Genomic DNA, 16891 nt, shown 5'->3' on the forward strand with positions numbered 1-16891 from the left:
AAGTTTACTCGCGTCGGGGACGATTTGAGTGTCGGGCCGATTCCCGCGTCTCGATCGATTGTCCCTTGTGCGAGAACTTTTCTTGGAAAAACAGACGAAAAGGAGGAATAAAAAAAAAAAAAAAAAAAAAGAAAGAAAAAACAGAGGAAAAAGGAGGGTATTGATAGAAAGTCCGCGGGATTTTGATCGCGGGTTGATAACCGTTGGTTGAAATCTATGAAATCAAAGATTCCGTTTAAGAGTTGTCGAATTTCCTATTCCCTTTTTATTCTTATTCCGCTCAATTTAATTCCCAGACGGGTGGCAGTTGACAGCTGAAAAAAGACAGATGTTACTCTTTCGTTAAAATACGTCGCGGAAAAATTTTTCCATTTCATCTTTCGCAGGATTGCCTTTCCAATCTTGACAGATTTTTATTATCGTTCTAATTCATTGGCACGCGCGCGTTTATCGGTGATTTCAATATCTTCTTTATTTTCCTGCGATTAATCGGCTTGAAAAAAATATAGGAAGCTCGTTGCGAATTTGCCACGCTAATACGCTTTTATTTATCCAGTTTATAATAGCGTTTCTTATCGTCACGATGATAGTTAGCGCAGGAAAAAGGAGCTCGCGAAGAAGAGATCCATTTTCCTTCCCACTTCCCAAAGCGGATTCTTTTTATTCCTGATTTTTTTTTCTCCCCTTGCGCGCTGGACTTACCGCGAACTCTTATCACGATCCTACAGGTGCTGGTGTAATTAGAGACCGGCGACCATGCCGTGAAGGTAATGACCGTCGTGCCCGCCGGCAGATCCGCTTGCAATTGCTTTGCCCACGGAGGTGAAGCGTGTACGTATCTGAAAAACATGAAGGGGAAGAAAAACGAAAGGAGGAAGACAAAGGCCATCGTGCGCCGGCTAGATAGACGCGTCACCCGGTATTTTATACGAGTAACTGTAAACTCTTCTGCTTATATTAAGAACGTAACAAGGGAAAATTTGAAATTCTATTAGCCGCGTCCGCGTAGATATTTCTAAAGGCCCCTCCCCCCGCCCTCGGAGTCACCGAATACGTATGTATCAAATAGATTTAATTCGTAAATTTAGTTTCACGCTGAGAAGACATTTCTGACTCGTTTCGAGCGTCAATTCGGGCGGAAATGCCTCGCGTTCTCTTGACAGGTTTTAAAACGAAAACGTTGTCCGAAAGCGAGAATCTAACGCGCGGGGGGAGGAAAGAGGGAGGGGGTTGGGAGCTTTCCGTCGGCGAGCGCACGCGATTCGAATCGACTTCGACAGCCACGAATTTGGAGAAGTCTGTTCCATTGTGCGCTTCTTACCTCCACCAATCCATGTTGGACTTCGGCTGCGGGAAAGTTACGCGTATCGTGTTTTGCCTAGCCGGTAGTTCGACGTCCATGTCCTGGGGGCAGCTCACGAACGGCCGTGGCGTGTCTACGGCGATAAAGTCGATAGTTAAGCTCTCAGATACTGATCGGCCAATTTCCCCATGCCCGTAACGCGATAAGAAACTACGATGGCGAGCAATTCCCGTATCGTCGGCCGCCGGTGTTCGCGGGGCGTTATATCACTCCGGAAAGTATCGCGTCGCGCGCGCGAAAGCGTTTATCACGCTTCTATCGGTTTTACGGGGCGCAATAACCCCGGCGACTGTGCCGCTAGATGCGCGGCGAGTCCCTAAAAACGTCGGATATGATCCTCTCTCTCTCTGTTTTTTTTTTTTCCCCCTTTTTTTTTACAACCGAAAAACACCGAGCCGATCAATAATTCATTTAATCCATCGTTAAATTGGGAACGCCGGGATTCTCGGATATTCCGCGTACCTCGTTTGCGGAGCGCAAAGCCACCGTTATTTATGAGGCGTACCGCAAACGCGCGTAATATCGTTTGATGCAAGATAGGAGCTACTTAAGAAGCGCCGCGCTTCGAAAAGCGACGCTACCGAATTGAGGGAAGGGGGAGTCGATTCGAATACCTCGCGGCGAAAGTGGATTTCCGGGCTGATGGCGGGTCTGTAAGCCGGCTAAAAACCGAAGTAGCCCGACGGGCGTGGAATCAAAATCTCCTTTTCATTAAACGAAACAATTAGCGCCGGCGGAGGAAAGAACCGCGAAAATGCGCGCGGCGGATGAAAAACTCGGGGCAAAGCGGGCGAAACGAACGGGCTGGCGAGGAGCGGAGCGTAAAAAGCCGCCGGTCCGAGTAAGCTCGTTAAGGGGCGGCGTTAACGTATGATCTCGTTAGCAGGCAGCCTCTACACAGGAACTTTGTATTATTAAAAGCTGCTCCGAGCGGCATGACTAATTTAGCGCGTCCGAGAATTTTCGTCGTTAGGTTATTTGCCCGGGTTCGGACGATATTTCACGTTCAATCGCACGCGCCGGCTGGGCGCGGTTCTCGTCCGTGGGAATAGTAAAGAATATAATATTTTGAAAATCGAAAGGGAATCCAATGAGCGCTCTCAACGGTTTTGCCTTTGCGCGACAGTCCGCGCTAAACCGCCCTTCGAAGCGAGCGGGGCGCGCGGATTCCGAAAAAAATGCCGCGGGCGCATCTCAAAAGCGGCAAAGCAGCCAGGATAATTAAATTACACTCGAAAATACGAACGCGGAAAAAAAAAAAGAAGAAAAAATCTCCCGTCGAAAATAATTACACGACGGCGAGGCGAGCTCGTGCGGCAGTTCGTGCTAAAGCGACGCTCGATGCAACAGTCAGCTCGTTAAAAATTTTATCGGATAAACATCTTGATTAATTTCCCGGCAAAGTTGCAGACGCGGAGCGCCGGCGCCTGCGGCGTTTTTCTTCGCGGTCGCGGTGGACCGGTGGAAATTCAGATATACTTGGATTGTAAAGTGGATCCGTCGCGATCTCACGCAGACATATAGGCTCTTCCCCGTTCCAATGGTCGTCGCTAACACAGTGCCTCGTGTGCGGCCCTTCAAGCCGGAAACCCCTGCGACACCGGACGTGACACTTGGCACCCTGCGGATAGAGGGTCGCGCCGGAAGGGTGGCCCGGACACCTGATCTGTTCGATTAGACATTTAAGAGGAATGAAAACATAGTCGAGAACGAAGCTCATTACCGCTATTATTTGCATCGTTATTAATTAAGCCGTAAACGTTCTTTTCAATTTCCGACATTTTCCGTTTCTCATCTTGATCTCGTTTTAAAATCCCACAGCTCCGTTTTAGTTTGCTGTTTTAATTTCCCTCGGTTGCTTCAAACGCCTCTAGATTCTCTCTCTCTCTAGATCCCTCCCCCCTTTTTTTTTCACCCACCAGATAATTTTACAGCTCCGTCATTTTTCAGAATGTTATTTTTTTTTTTCTCTTTTCCTTTTTTTTTTCTTTTTAAACGATTTAGCGCGGCATGTAAAATGCAAAGTGGAGCAGATATGTTTGAAATGCCGGCGGTGCGGGGTTTATCGCCCCTTTTGAAAAATATTTTTGAATATATTCCGCTTGTATATCGACTCGATCGATTTGATATGACTTGCGACAGTTACGTACCTCGCCGTGCGGGGGTGGCTCCATGGCACGGCATGCCGACGTCGGAGATACGCAAGTTCTCTCGTCGGGCGCCAACACCAGATCCTTACTGCAGGTGCAGTAGTAACTTCCGGCCGTGTTGACGCACTCGCCGGTGCAACCGCCGTTCCGAGTTAGACATTCGTTTACGTCCTGGCATTGACTCCTGTTCGTGCAATCCCATGCGTAAAGAGCGAGAACCCTGTCTCTCCCTCCGCTTCCGAATATTACTTAGATCTTACCTCGAAATTAACGCGTATCCGGCACGACAGGCGCAAACGAACGACCCCGCGGTATTAACGCACTCCTGATCGCATCTGCCACGACGCCATTCGCACTCGTCGATATCTGGTCGCAGGTTGAATTTTCAAAGATTAATATCGCAAGACGCGAATATAATGCACGGCACGGAGCGTGCATGTGCGCGCGATGCGTCGCGGCGCGATCGCGGGCACACGCGATCGAACGACTCGCGCGTGGAAAGATACCAAAAGTTCAGCCTCGGCTTTTATCGCCGCGGACTGCTCGTAATTATTCGATCGACGGGCGTTTCGTACACCACTTCGATTTCAACCTTACCTACGCATTCGTTTCCCCGCAACTGGAATCCTACGGGGCACGTGCAGTAGTACGAGCCGGGTATATTGACGCATCCCTCGCTGCAGGGCGCCTCCTCCTCGCATTCGTCGACGTCTGGGCAAAAGCAAACTCAGTTCAGTTACGATTAAGTGACATCGTTTTTTCTCAGAGAGCACACGCTTCCGTCTGCACACGAACCTACACAGGTATCACCGTGGAATCGATATCCCGCCTCGCACTCGCAGCGATAGCCGCCCGGCACGTTGGTGCATTTGTTGCCCTTGCAAATACCGGCTGCGCATTCGTCGACGTCTGGAAAAAAGAAAGGGAAGAGAGGAAAAAAGAAAAAAAAAAAGGGAAATAACGCAGAGAAGAAAACAAAAAGAAAAAACATACACAGAAAAAAAGGGAAAAAAAAATGCACACGTTCAAGCACACGGTTGCTCCGCGAGAAACTTCCGCTCGAGCTAAGCGAGTCTAACTTTACAGCAAGCTTCGAAACTGGAGCACAAGTAAAACGGAGTAGGGGGAAAGGACGAAACCATGTAACCGGCAACCGCGGGTTATCTCTCGGATTTTCCAGAGGTGACGATACTATCTTCAGAAAATTAGCCACGATAATAAAATGAAATCAGAACGATGTATTACGAACGCGAATTGCAAAAGCAATTCGAGACGCTTCCATCCCTTAATTGCGTTCGTTACTGTTTTACGCGCAGCTCGCTGTACGATTTTCTTTTTTTTTCTTTTTTTTTCTTTTTTTTTCTTTTTTTTTTATTCCTCTCTCCGCGAAATAAAAATATATCTCATCAGCGCGAAATAGAGACTCTCGTTTTATAAATATATTTTGTCGCTTCGGTAAATTGATATTCAGTAGTAGTTTTATCACTTACCTATACACGTGGAGTTCACCATTTGAAATCCCTCCTTGCATCCGCATTCATACGAGCCGGGACTGTTGACGCAAATATGATCGCACCCGTGCTGCTCCTGGCATTCGTCAATATCGCGACACTTGAAACCATCGACCTCATCCTTTCGAAAGCCTTTCTCGCACGAGCACATCGCGGTGCCGTTCACCGCGGCGCAGATCTGCTCGCAGCCGCCGTTGCGATCCTGGCAAGGATCGGACGGTCGGCAGGACCCGTTCCACGGCTCGTGATTTAATGGACACTCGCAGCGGAAGGACCCTACGGTGTTAACGCACTCGTGGCCGCAGCCACCGTTGTCGCTCGCGCACTCGTCGATATCGACGCAGGTTTTCTCGTCCCGCGACAGCTCGTAGCCGGTTTCGCAGGAGCAGAAGTGACCGCCGACGGTGTTCGTGCAATTATGCGAGCACCCGCCGTTCCGTTCGAGGCACTCGTCGGTGTCCAGGCAGGTAAAATTATCGGCGTGCAAGTAATGCCCTTCGTAACAGGCGCACGCGTAAGTGCCGAGCAGATTTACGCAGTCGTGACTGCAATTGTGATGGCTGGTTAGGCACTCGTCCACGTCGACGCAATTTTTTCGATTCTCCGGCATCAGGATGTACCCGGTCGGGCATTCGCAGCGATAACTACCCTCGGTGTTGACGCAGATGTGAGAACAGCCGGAGTCGACGTCGTTTTCAAACTCCTCGCACTCGTTAATGTCCTCGCAAGTTTTGAGATCGCGTTTCAAGCGGAAGCCGAGCGGGCAGGAGCAACGAGTAGCCGGGGCTTCGCCAGGATCGTTCGCCTGGTGACAGCGGTGAGAACAGTTCCCGTTGTTGTTTCCACAGTCGTCTATCAACGCGCAGGTTCTATTGTTTCGCTCCAGAGCATATCCTTTCGGACACTGGCATCTGAAGGTGCCCACAAGATTTACGCAAGAGTGCGAGCATCCCGCGTTGTCGGTCTCGCATTCGTCGATGTCGTCGCACAGGGCCGGGTCTTGCCGATTTTGCGAGAATCCGACGTTGCAGCTGCAGTTGAATCCGCCGGGAATGTTCAGGCATTGATGGGTGCAGTTGTCCTGCAGCTCCAGGCACTCGTCGACGTCCACGCAGGTTGTGTTATCCTGTGGCGATAGGCGGTAACCGTCGGGACATTCGCAGGCGATCGAATCCTCCGCGAAGATGCAGGCATCCGAGCAGTTGCCGCGGCACTTATCGTCGCGAATGCATAGAGCGTCGTCGGCCCGCGACAGCGACATCCCCGCGGGACACGAACACGTCACGTTACCGTCGCGATCGTGGCAGAAGTGAGAACAGCCGCCGTTTTCGATCGCGCATCCGTCTTCTTGCGCGCAAAACTTTTGATCCTCCGCTAGAATCATACCAGGTGGACAGGCGCAGGTAACGTTGCCGTCCTCGTGGTAACACAAGTGCGAACAGCCGCCGTTATCTCGCAGACACTCGTTCTCGTACGCGCACAGCGCGCCGTCTTCGGACAGGATCATGTCGGCCGGACAGGAGCAAAATAACCGATTATCCGCGTAGTGACAGAAGTGCGAGCATCCCCCGTTGTCGATGGAACACGCGTTCACCTCTATGCACGTTTTGCCGTCGTCTTTGAGGAGCTCGTGGCCTTCGGGACACGCGCACTCGACGCCGCCTTCCGTATTCGCGCAAAGGTGCGAGCACCCTCCGTTTTCCTGGATACATTCGTTGACGTCCTCGCAGGTCTTGCCGTCTTCGCCGACTCGATATCCCGCGGGACACGAACATTCGTACGTACCGTTGCGGTTTACGCAGCTGTGCGAGCAAGGATCGTTCAAGATTACGCACTCGTTCACGTCCTCGCAAGTCCTGCCGTCGTCCTGCAGCTCGTAGCCGTCGGGGCACGTGCAATTGTAAGCGCCGTCCGTGTTCAAGCATCCGTGAGAGCAATTTGCTTCCTGAGACAAGCACTCGTCGACGTCCCGGCAGATTCTGCGATCGTCGTTCAATCGAAATCCCGAAGGGCATCGGCAGTGGTAGGCACCTTCGACATTTACGCAAACGTGACTACACGTATGAGATCCATCGGAACATTCGTCCACGTCTTGGCAAGTCTTCTCGTCGTCTCGTAGCTCGAATCCTTCCGGGCATCCGCAACGTACGTGGCCATCGTTCTGTTCACACGTGTGCGAACAGCCGTGATTTTCGGCGCAAGAATCTGCCTGTTCCTCGCACGTTTTAAAATCCTCCCGCAGCCGCCATCCGAATGGGCACTCGCAGCGATAAGAGCCTTCCGTGTTGATACAGTCGTGCGAACAATCGTGCTCTTGCTCGTTTTTGCATTCGTCGATGTCCTCGCAAATACTCTTCTCTCGTGAATAAGTATATCCCACGGGACAAGTGCAGTTTTCGTTCCCTGAAGACACCGCGCATTTATCCGGAACGTCCGCGCACGTGCGATTGTCTTCGTTAAGTTTTAGTCCTGGCGGACAAGAGCACGAGTATGAGCCTTCGTGATTTTTGCATTCGTGACTGCAATCGTTCCTCGCTTCGTCCTCGCATTCGTTCTCGTCTTCGCACGTGTCCCCGTTGATGAAATAACCCGGCGGGCACTCGCATCTGTAACCCGAATCCGTCGGTACGCACGTGTGCGAACACGAGGTATTCGCGCAAGGATCGCGCCTCGCGCAAGTGAAGCCGTTGTCCTGCAAAATCCAGCCGGGAGGACACGAGCAACGGTAGGACGCGTACACATTGTGGCACGAATGCGAGCACTCGTGCTCGCCTTCCGAGCATTCGTCAACGTCCCGGCACTGCCCGTTCTCATCCTGGCGAAGTCCTTCCGGGCATATCGGATCCTCGCAGGTGAGACCGTCCTCGAGAAGCATCATTCCCCGCGGACAGGCGCATCTGTAACTTCCTAGAATATTAACGCACTCGTGCGAACAATCGTGCTCGTCTTCGAGGCACTCGTCCGTGTCTAAGCAGGTTCTTTCGTCCTTCTGCAGGATGTATCCTTCTCGGCAAACGCACCTGTAAGTGTCTCGCTCTTTCTCGCAAATATGACTGCAGTTCGCGATTTCGCACGCGTCGGAAACAGCGCAATTTCTTCCGGTATCGTCCAAGAACATGCCACCGGGGCACCTGCACGCGTAAGAGCCTATCTCGTTGTCGCATTCGTGCGAGCATTCGTGCGAGTTCTCCGCGCACTCGTCCACATCGACGCAGGACCTGCCGTCGGTGTCCAGGACGAATCCCGGGTGACAGGCGCAACGGTATCCGCCGTGCAGATTCTCGCATCGGTGCTGGCAGCCGTGATCGTCCCTGCTGCATTCGTCCGCGTCGGTGCAATTAAATTTACCCGCGTGCTCGTGAGTTTCCAGACCGGCCGGACACGTACAAACAAAACCGCCGTCTAAATTAACACACGAGTGCGAACAAGGAGCCCCCTGGGCGCATTCGTCGACGTCGGCGCAGGTCGCATGGTCCTCCAATAGCTCGTATCCGGTCGGGCAAACGCACCGTGGCCCGCGCGTGGTATCCTCGCAAGCGTGAGAGCAGGGCTTTGTCATACCGGCGCATCTCTCGAATTCCTCGACGCAGGTTGCATTGTCTTCCGTCAAAGCAAACCCCGAAGGACACTCGCACTCGTACGCGCCGCGAGTATTGCGGCAGACGTGCGAGCACGGTCGGGACAACCAGCTGCATTCATCCACGTCTTTGCACGTCGCGCCATCCTCCGCGAGCTCGTATCCAGGTCGACATACGCAACGATACCCGCCCGGCTCGTTCACGCACTCGTGCTGGCAGCCGTGCGACTCGCTCTCGACGCACTCGTTTACATCTGGGGGGAAAAAAATATCGTCGGAATGATACTGTGTCGCAATAAAATAAAAAAAAAAAAGAAAAAAGAGAAACGAGAAACGCCGCAATTGTTTCCTAAAATTGACCGTAATAGAGTATTCTCTCCTGTCAATTAATGCCAGTCAAACCCTCGGTCGATTTGCAAATTTTATATCTCAGCATTATTTTTGTGGAGAGAACTCGAGAGATTGAAAAAAGTTGCGGGAGCAAAAAGATTTTAACATTTTTCACTTAAAAATATCGACGTTTAAAGATTTATTTGAGTATCGAGATAATGGTATATATTTCTTGCTAAAATTAAATTTGAAGAATTAATCTTTTACGAGCACACTAACCGACGCATTCGAAGTTCTCGTTTTTCTTGAAGCCACTCTCGCATTTTGGGCTCCGCGGGATTTCGGTGATCTCGTCTTCGTAATCATCGCTGTCATCGTCCTCGTCGTCATCGTTTTCATTTTCATCGTCGTAGTCGCCCTCACGAAGGATTTTCGTCGCCACATGCGAATGTATTTTATTTATGCAATTGTACGATCCGACTGTATTCTCGCACTCGGTGCCGTCCGCACATATTTTCGGTGTCGCCTCGCATTCGTTAATATCTAAACGAAAACAATGATTAAAATTTCATGACGTTTATTTCTACCAATCAAATCGAATCTTCCCGTCAATTTTTAATAGTATAATACAGAAAAAGAAGAAATTTTAAGTAATAATGTACACACTCGATCGATTCAAATTATTAATTTAAATTAAAAGAAGATTATAAATTTAGTAAGCACTAAGGTAAAGCATTTTTTATAAAACCACGAATAGAAATTAAAACAATCGATCCAAAAAAAAAGAAAAAGAAAAGAAAAAACATTTAGCACTTACCTTGACAAGTCTTCCAATCGTTTGTCAGATAAAAGCCGTCCGGGCAAAGACAGAAGACGCTCCCGGGTGTGTTTAAACACAGGTGAGAACAGTTCGCGTTGTTTAGCGCGCATTCGTCGATGTCCTCGCAGGTGTGATTGTCGCTAGCTAATTTGTACCCGGGGATGTCCTCGCAACTGCACTCGTAGCCACCTTCGACATTGCGACAAGTACCTTGGCAAGGCCCGTGGCCGTTGTTCGAGAGGCATTCGTTGACGTCTAAAGAAACACATACGTTACCATACGAAAAATCGCGGATAAATTTGTTTTTTAATTTTTTTATTTATTAAATTTATTAAATACATATATATATATATATATATATATATATATATAAATCAAATATACACGCATCGGGAAAACTAATATACAGCGGTTGAAATAAATTGCTCGTCGAGGCTACAGCGGGTGGGTAGGTGATGCTGTGGCGTGAATGTAAGTGGAAATAGGTACTAGATACGCCGACACAAAGAGCGGCCGGCGAGCTGGCAAATATTTGTCGGGGATACCTTTTTTTTCTCTTTTTTTTTTCGTGTGACTAACCTTGGCAGGAGTGACCATCGGTTCCCAGTTGAAAGCCACGACGACACTCGCAAGAGTACGAGCCGGGCTCGTTGCGGCAAATGTCGGCGCACCTCGCAGTACCTTCCGCACACTCGTCGACGTCTTGAAGAACATCCGGGAAGATAAAGAAAGTCGATAATCGAATTTTGAGCGCCTCGCAACTTTATACATAACGCGCGGCGACGTCGTAATTAAATTTTTCCGGCGTTCTTGTAACTCTTATTTCCTTCCCCAGTCGCGAAGGGTGGAGACCGATAAAATTTTCGCGCGAGCGACGTCGCTGCGTATCAAATTGGATAATTAATTTGCGCGTTCTGTTGCAAAGGAAGACGGATTGTTGCTTTCTATTTTTTTTTTCCTCTTTTTTTTTTTTTAATCCCCCGTCTGATAACCGTAACGCCGATATTTGTTGGCGTTTTATCGCCGCTTGAAGAGAGATTTAATGGCAACAATTGCCTATTATTGACACGCTGAAATATCGCGCGCTGCAACACTCGGGCTGTGTTACACGCCGATCGTACACTCATCGGGCCACAAAAGCGATACGATCTGCAAACACGCCGCGTATTACTGCCGAGCCGGGAGGGAGGGAAGAGAGTGAAAATAGAAAATCAGTGAGCGCGCGGAGAAATGTCCGAGTCGATAACGGCTTTTAAATTCGATACCGTCCGGATATCGCGATATAGTGCGCGTAATTCGACGCCTAAACGGTCCGAGGCGCGCCGGCGAAATCGACAGTTCTCGTCATTAAGACGACCGGCATTGATTTTTACGACGGCGCCAAAAATTACTGTTCGCGCGGTAACTTACCCTGGTCTCAGCTTAAAATTGCTCTCACCGCGCGACGACCGTGCATTATTCAGGCGCGCTTCCGAATTTCATAAATTCGCGAATGCAAAGTGCTGCGCGGCGGATGAAAAACTGGCACGTCGAAAGGAAACGTCAAAAACAGCGGGTACAACGAATCGATGCGACTAGGTAGTCAATACGTAGTAGACGGTAGACGCGAATTTTTGCGGGGGAATATCGACGGAAATATCGCATGTCGAGAGAAAGCGAGGGGGAGGCAAGGGGAGAAGAGGGAGCGCGAGTTTGACTTTCCTCAAAAGATATAAAAATGTGCGGAGTGCGCGGCGGTGAATTTGTATACGGCTGGTGGGCATATGGATTACCGATACAGGATGGTCCTTTAGCTCGAAAGCCGTCGAAGCAGGAGCACTTTATGCCGCTCGGCGTATCCTCGCACACGTGCTCGCATTCGCTGGCTCCTTGATCGCAACGTTTCACCTTATCCGTCGGCGGCTCTGCGGCAGCAAAATGCATTTTACAGAGTGCGCCCGTGCGCACATTAAATTGAAAAAGGTTACAGGAATCGTAGGTACGCGGAAACGCGATTATTTGTCTATGCTTACGGGTATCCCTCACGCATTTCGGACGACGGCCGAGCCAGGTGCCGTTGCTGCAGAAGAGCCTGTCCGTCGTCGAGTCCACGAAAGCGTAGCCATCGGCGCACTCGTAAACCGCAACTAGGTATCGATTGTACGGCGGCAGTACGTTCTTCCTTCTATAGGACAATACACAACCTATTATCGTAGACACGTATATTCACCAGCCCAGCTTTGTTCTCCTAAATTCGATATACTGCATCGCGGTATCTAGCTCGCCGCATAAATTCTTTAAGCATTCGAATCCATATGCGATTGTACATTCGGCGAGGCGTACTCCCGTAGAATCTCTACAAATTTCTCCGAGCGAGAAAAGATAAAAAAAAGAAATAAAAAAAAAGAGAAAGAGAGAGAGAAAAAAAAAAAAGAAAAAGAATCCGCGAGCGATATCGAATCAGCCGATGAGATGAAATTGAAAATCTTGAACGCTCTCCAAAGATAAATCTGTTCGTCATCTTAGCCTTTTAGAGCTAGCCTTCTTTTAAAGAAGCCTCCCCCGGCTGAATCGATACAAACCTGGCGTATTTCGCGGGGCGGGCGTGCTCGATCAAAGGGGCCTTAATAAGTCCCTTGCCGAGGTGCTTCCTCGCAAAGCAGCTAACATCCAGTTGGGACACCACCGTTTCGTTTAATCTTGTTCCAGGTAGTCGCGAAGACTTCGCCTGAGCCGGTCTTCTCTTTTTCTTCTTCCGCTTCTTGCCCTCCTTCGTTTTCCGCCGCTTCTTCGAGGCGTCCTTTCCACCCGGCGTCTCCTTGCGGTCCTTCGCGACCTGCGGCCCGCTCCTGTCCGGCAAGACCGGCTGGTCGCCGAGATAGAGATCGTTGCGGAAGCGCCGCAGCATATTATCTACGCACAGCATTACGAGACGGGGTAGGAGCACAATGTAATGACGTAACCGCCGGGGCTAATCTTCTATTTCGCGAATAGAATAATGTGCAGCCGCAGCGCGCATTGTTAATGAGTAATATACCGTAAATATCCGTTCGTCAGCGTGAAATCATTAGCGCGCGGCCCGCACACGTTTATTGTACTAGCGTAAATAAAATATTCATTTTGCAATTATAATTAAAGGAATTTTAATTAAATTCTCGTCGCTCATACGCGCCCGGCGTGAATGGCATCGAATAGAGTAATTCGTACCGCTCGCGCAAAAATGTTTCTAGAGGCGGCGTTCCGGTGTTAGCGTTACATCACAGAGGATTAATTCCATCGGATGTATATGTACGCCGCTCTAGCCCAACACGCCCGAATAGATACATCTTTTACCGCCTTTTACAGCGCGCCACACGAGATTGCCATTAAATAATGAATTTTTTTCACACGCATTCCTGCGTAAGCTAAGTAAACGCATAAAGCGGGGTACGTTGCGCTCGCTAATCTTCCGCGGGAGAGCCCATCGGAATTTTCAGCTTCCATATAAAAACCGAGCGCCATTTCTGTTTAACTCGAACACGAGAGAACGTTCGCGGTAATTATTTTCGACAATTACTCGCTAGTTAGAGCTTTTTAAAACTCATCGGTGCTTTTTGCGTGGCTTAATCCTTTAGGGCTATTTCGCTCGCTCGCTCGTTCGTTCTTTCTGTTTTTTTTTTATTTTTTTCTTTTCTTTAATCCCTTTTTCGCATCGCCGGAGATTTTCGGGTAATTCAAACTTACGGGGCACCTAATAATTGAATAAGCGCAAAGCTGGCATATGCAAGCTCCGTCTAGCGCATTGGCATGCATTACCCGGCTAAAACGCAGATTCAAAAGGAGATAGAAGGGCGGTTGGGACGTGTACGTATGCTCGTAACGTCCGAGTGAGTGTACGACTTGGCGGCTTATCTCCGAGGCGAATGCGAGCTATGCCATGTCGGCGAATCTCGTGCCGCCGATAGCATGCGTGATGGAACGGGCCGCGTTCCTGGAGCACCGAAACGCCACTCCGCAAATTTTCTCCATCCGGGAATTCCGCATCCCCCGGTTCCCCCGCCATTTCTGGTCGGCGGTAGGGTGGCCTCTGACAAACATTTCCGATCTTCATCGCCCGATTTATAAGCACGTGATTTACGTTAAGCGTTTAGCCTTCGGTATATTTCTCGCTGGTATTTGGATAACGGAACAGACGCGCGAAACAAATTGGCGCAGAGGGGAATAAAATCAATTATCTGATATCGCGCGAATAATAAAGTGTAGCGGGTGGTAGTCGAAGTAAATAATACGATCGCCGTCTCTTTTCTTTACTGTCGTTTGCCTTCTTTTCTCCGTTCCCCTTTTTTTTTTAATTAAAAAAGTTTTTCGCCGATTCCAAAGAGGGAGCGCGAAGAATGGAAGATACCCTATATATTCGCAGTCTTGGGAGCAATGCCAACCCCCCCGGCTTAAGATATGCCGATAACTTGAGCATCGGTGAAAATTGAATCCTACGGTAAAGTCGTGTTTCCACAAATCATAGGAATGGGCGTCTAGGGTAAATTGTTCCTCGAAACTTTCGGGACTTTCTGACACATCTCCCTTTCTCCCCTCACGTCCACTTTTTTTCTTCCCCCTAGCTCGCCATAAAACTGCGGTTTGTGAGTATAGTTTCGATTCCAGCTTAGATTACAACGCGATGTAATCTGATTCGGCGAGATGGACGGCCTTTAATCCTACGAGTGTTTTTTTTTTTTTTTTTTTTCTTTTAATTCGCGCTTGCAAATATTATAATTACTTGAATACAAGAGATTAAATAGTTATGTCGGGAGAAGTGAATTTCGATCTCGAGTACATTATACATATGTGTCAGAATTATCTTCATCTCGAGCCGTGCGATGTGATCGAAATAAGCGATCGAAATGGGGGCGAGTTTGCGATTAATACCCAACAATCTCCGTCCGTCGATCAGGGGAATCGTTCATCGAGCGGGCAAGTAAACCCGCGATACGGTATTAAGAGCGAGTTTGACGCTGCGAGTCCCTTTATTTCGACAGCGCGGTGTCTCGCAGTAAACGGATTTGCCTGTCAGCCTATTGAACACACGCGTCGAGGCTTCACCCGAGCCAGGCACGAGGAGTTAAGCTCCCTTTCATGTGGATAATTGACTTACGTCGATCGAATTAGTATAATACCGCTATAGTTATGGACGGTAGCGGGAACGTCGGTGCGATGCGAGATACACACAGATCCTTAACTTACTGAAATTCCAATTCAAAGAATACACCCGAGCGATTTCCCTTTTCTTCTTTTCTTTTTTTTCCTTTTATGCAGACTCGTCGAGAATAAACGCGCGATATCCAAATCGCGTTAATCAAGTCCGCTTAGCCATAAATAGCCGCGCGAAGCTATTAAAAATCTAATTTCCCAGTAATATTGTTGCACATCGCGGGGATATTCTCGAATCGACGGACGGAATAATCATCGAAACGAATAATCATCGGGACGATTAATCAATCCGTCGTTTATTGAAAGAGAGAATGCAGTTTCGTGAATGAAACGTGCCGATTGTGCCAAAGTGACGTAGAACCGCGATCATGAAGATTGATGTGTCGTAGATCTCGCGATTCGGGCGGTCGCTTTACATCCCGAGGAAAAAAAAAAAAAAAGAGAGAAAGAGAAAGAGGGCTCGAGCTTAGGATTTTAACGTGCGCGCTCTTCGCGCGGCTCCTTTATGCCAAAGGATATCTTACGAGGCACGCATTTCGGGGCGGGATGATCCCAGCCGTCGGCGGTGCAAGTCGTTATCTTGTGACCCTTGAGTTTACGGTCCGGCTCGCACGAGTACACAACCTGCAGAGTGCCGTCCTGAAGTACTCTCTCCTTCACGGTGCCCCACTGCGGCGGCCTCACCACGGGACAATCTCCGAGTATCCCTGAAACCATGGAAAACGGGCTGAGCACAACCATATCGCAAACGCATAAGCCATAAACGCGAGCAGCTAACGACAGCACGGTCGAATTAGCACACCTCTCGGCGTGGAATTTCCAGCGTGCCGTTAAAACTTTCCCCACGTCCGAGGGCCCAATAAGCAACCGTTTAATCAGATCAAGCACTTTGTAACGTCGGCTTCGTAACGCATAAGTACACGCACCGAGGTGCAATGCACGCTGGAAAGCAGATATGACGTTTGCTGCGCCGACGGCAGCTTAGCGAACGTGACTTTTTAAAGTGTGCGTCGAGTTTCACACGTGCCGCATGTATGTACCGCGTCGGTCGGATTGCTGAAGACTTATTTCCCCTCGTTCTCCCATTCCCTGCCTCTGCCGCCGCAGAAAATGCCATATCTTCCCTTCGGTGTACACCGTAATAGATAAATGTACATACGCGCATATATTAATATTTGCGTATAATTTTATACACGCGGGGTATTAGCTTTTGAATATTTATAGACACTCAATATTTCCATCGGCGCGAATACGAACGCCGCGCACGTGTGCGGGAAGGGGTCGAACATTGTAAAACGCGGCCTGTTATTATAAAGTGAAATTAAACGTCTATTTAATTTCGATTTATTCCCGCGCCCTCCGCCGTTGCATTACGTTATCGCGTGGAATCGTGTGCCGCGCAAATAAGTACCGTTCGCTCCGACAATGCACGTACTCCGGGCAGGAGGTCCCGCCGCGAGAAACGGAGAAAAGACGCGCGCGTCAAGCGCGCGGGGAGGATAGCGCGGATCGCACAAGCGCGGCGTGTGACGCGAGATTAAAATTGAATAATTCCGCGATATAATATACGGTCACGTCTCGCGGTGTCCGGCCACCGCAAAAATTTCACCGTAGGGCCACCAGTCGCATGGCGATGCGACGCCCGTCAACGAGACGAACGTGGCCGGCGTAAAATAAATCGCCCCGGAGGGCTCCTGCCGGGTCGCGGAGTCGCTCGGGCGAGCGGGATTTTTCTTTTGTTCAGAAACTACTTTATCCACGGCGATATTTCTTTTTCCTCCCTCCGCGAACGTTCCTCCCCCCTCCCCTTCCCCAATTTTTGCCTCCCCGCCGTAATTACAATATCATTTTAATATCAAAGGCCGCGTGGGACTTTAAACTTGTGCCAATATTTTATCGCGCGAATTAATTTTTGCAGAAGTCAATGGATCGGCAAGGTGCTTCTTGCTTGTTGCTTCTCGGGAAAATTTTCAA

The 16891-nt window shown here is 49.4% G+C and overlaps 1 protein-coding gene across 1 annotated transcript in view; it reads right to left on the bottom strand.

Annotated features, from left to right (window-relative positions):
* Nucleotides 1-16891, bottom strand: part of LOC139104005 (fibrillin-2) — a 30610-nt gene that overhangs the window by 9105 nt on the left and 4614 nt on the right. The window contains exons 2-15 of the mRNA XM_070659224.1: nt 15442-15897; nt 12313-12643; nt 11524-11915; nt 10331-10453; nt 9749-10006; nt 9211-9474; nt 5004-8855; nt 4309-4422; nt 4111-4224; nt 3774-3879; nt 3514-3697; nt 2843-3029; nt 1322-1436; nt 703-839 (exon numbers count right to left, since the gene is read on the bottom strand). Of these exons, the coding sequence (XP_070515325.1) occupies nt 703-839; nt 1322-1436; nt 2843-3029; nt 3514-3697; nt 3774-3879; nt 4111-4224; nt 4309-4422; nt 5004-8855; nt 9211-9474; nt 9749-10006; nt 10331-10453; nt 11524-11915; nt 12313-12643; nt 15442-15897 (6633 nt within the window). The remainder of the gene's footprint in view (nt 1-702; nt 840-1321; nt 1437-2842; nt 3030-3513; nt 3698-3773; nt 3880-4110; nt 4225-4308; nt 4423-5003; nt 8856-9210; nt 9475-9748; nt 10007-10330; nt 10454-11523; nt 11916-12312; nt 12644-15441; nt 15898-16891) is intronic.

The sequence above is a fragment of the Cardiocondyla obscurior genome, linkage group LG07 (assembly GCF_019399895.1).
Source record: "Cardiocondyla obscurior isolate alpha-2009 linkage group LG07, Cobs3.1, whole genome shotgun sequence".
Classification (NCBI taxonomy): Eukaryota; Metazoa; Arthropoda; class Insecta; order Hymenoptera; family Formicidae; genus Cardiocondyla; species Cardiocondyla obscurior.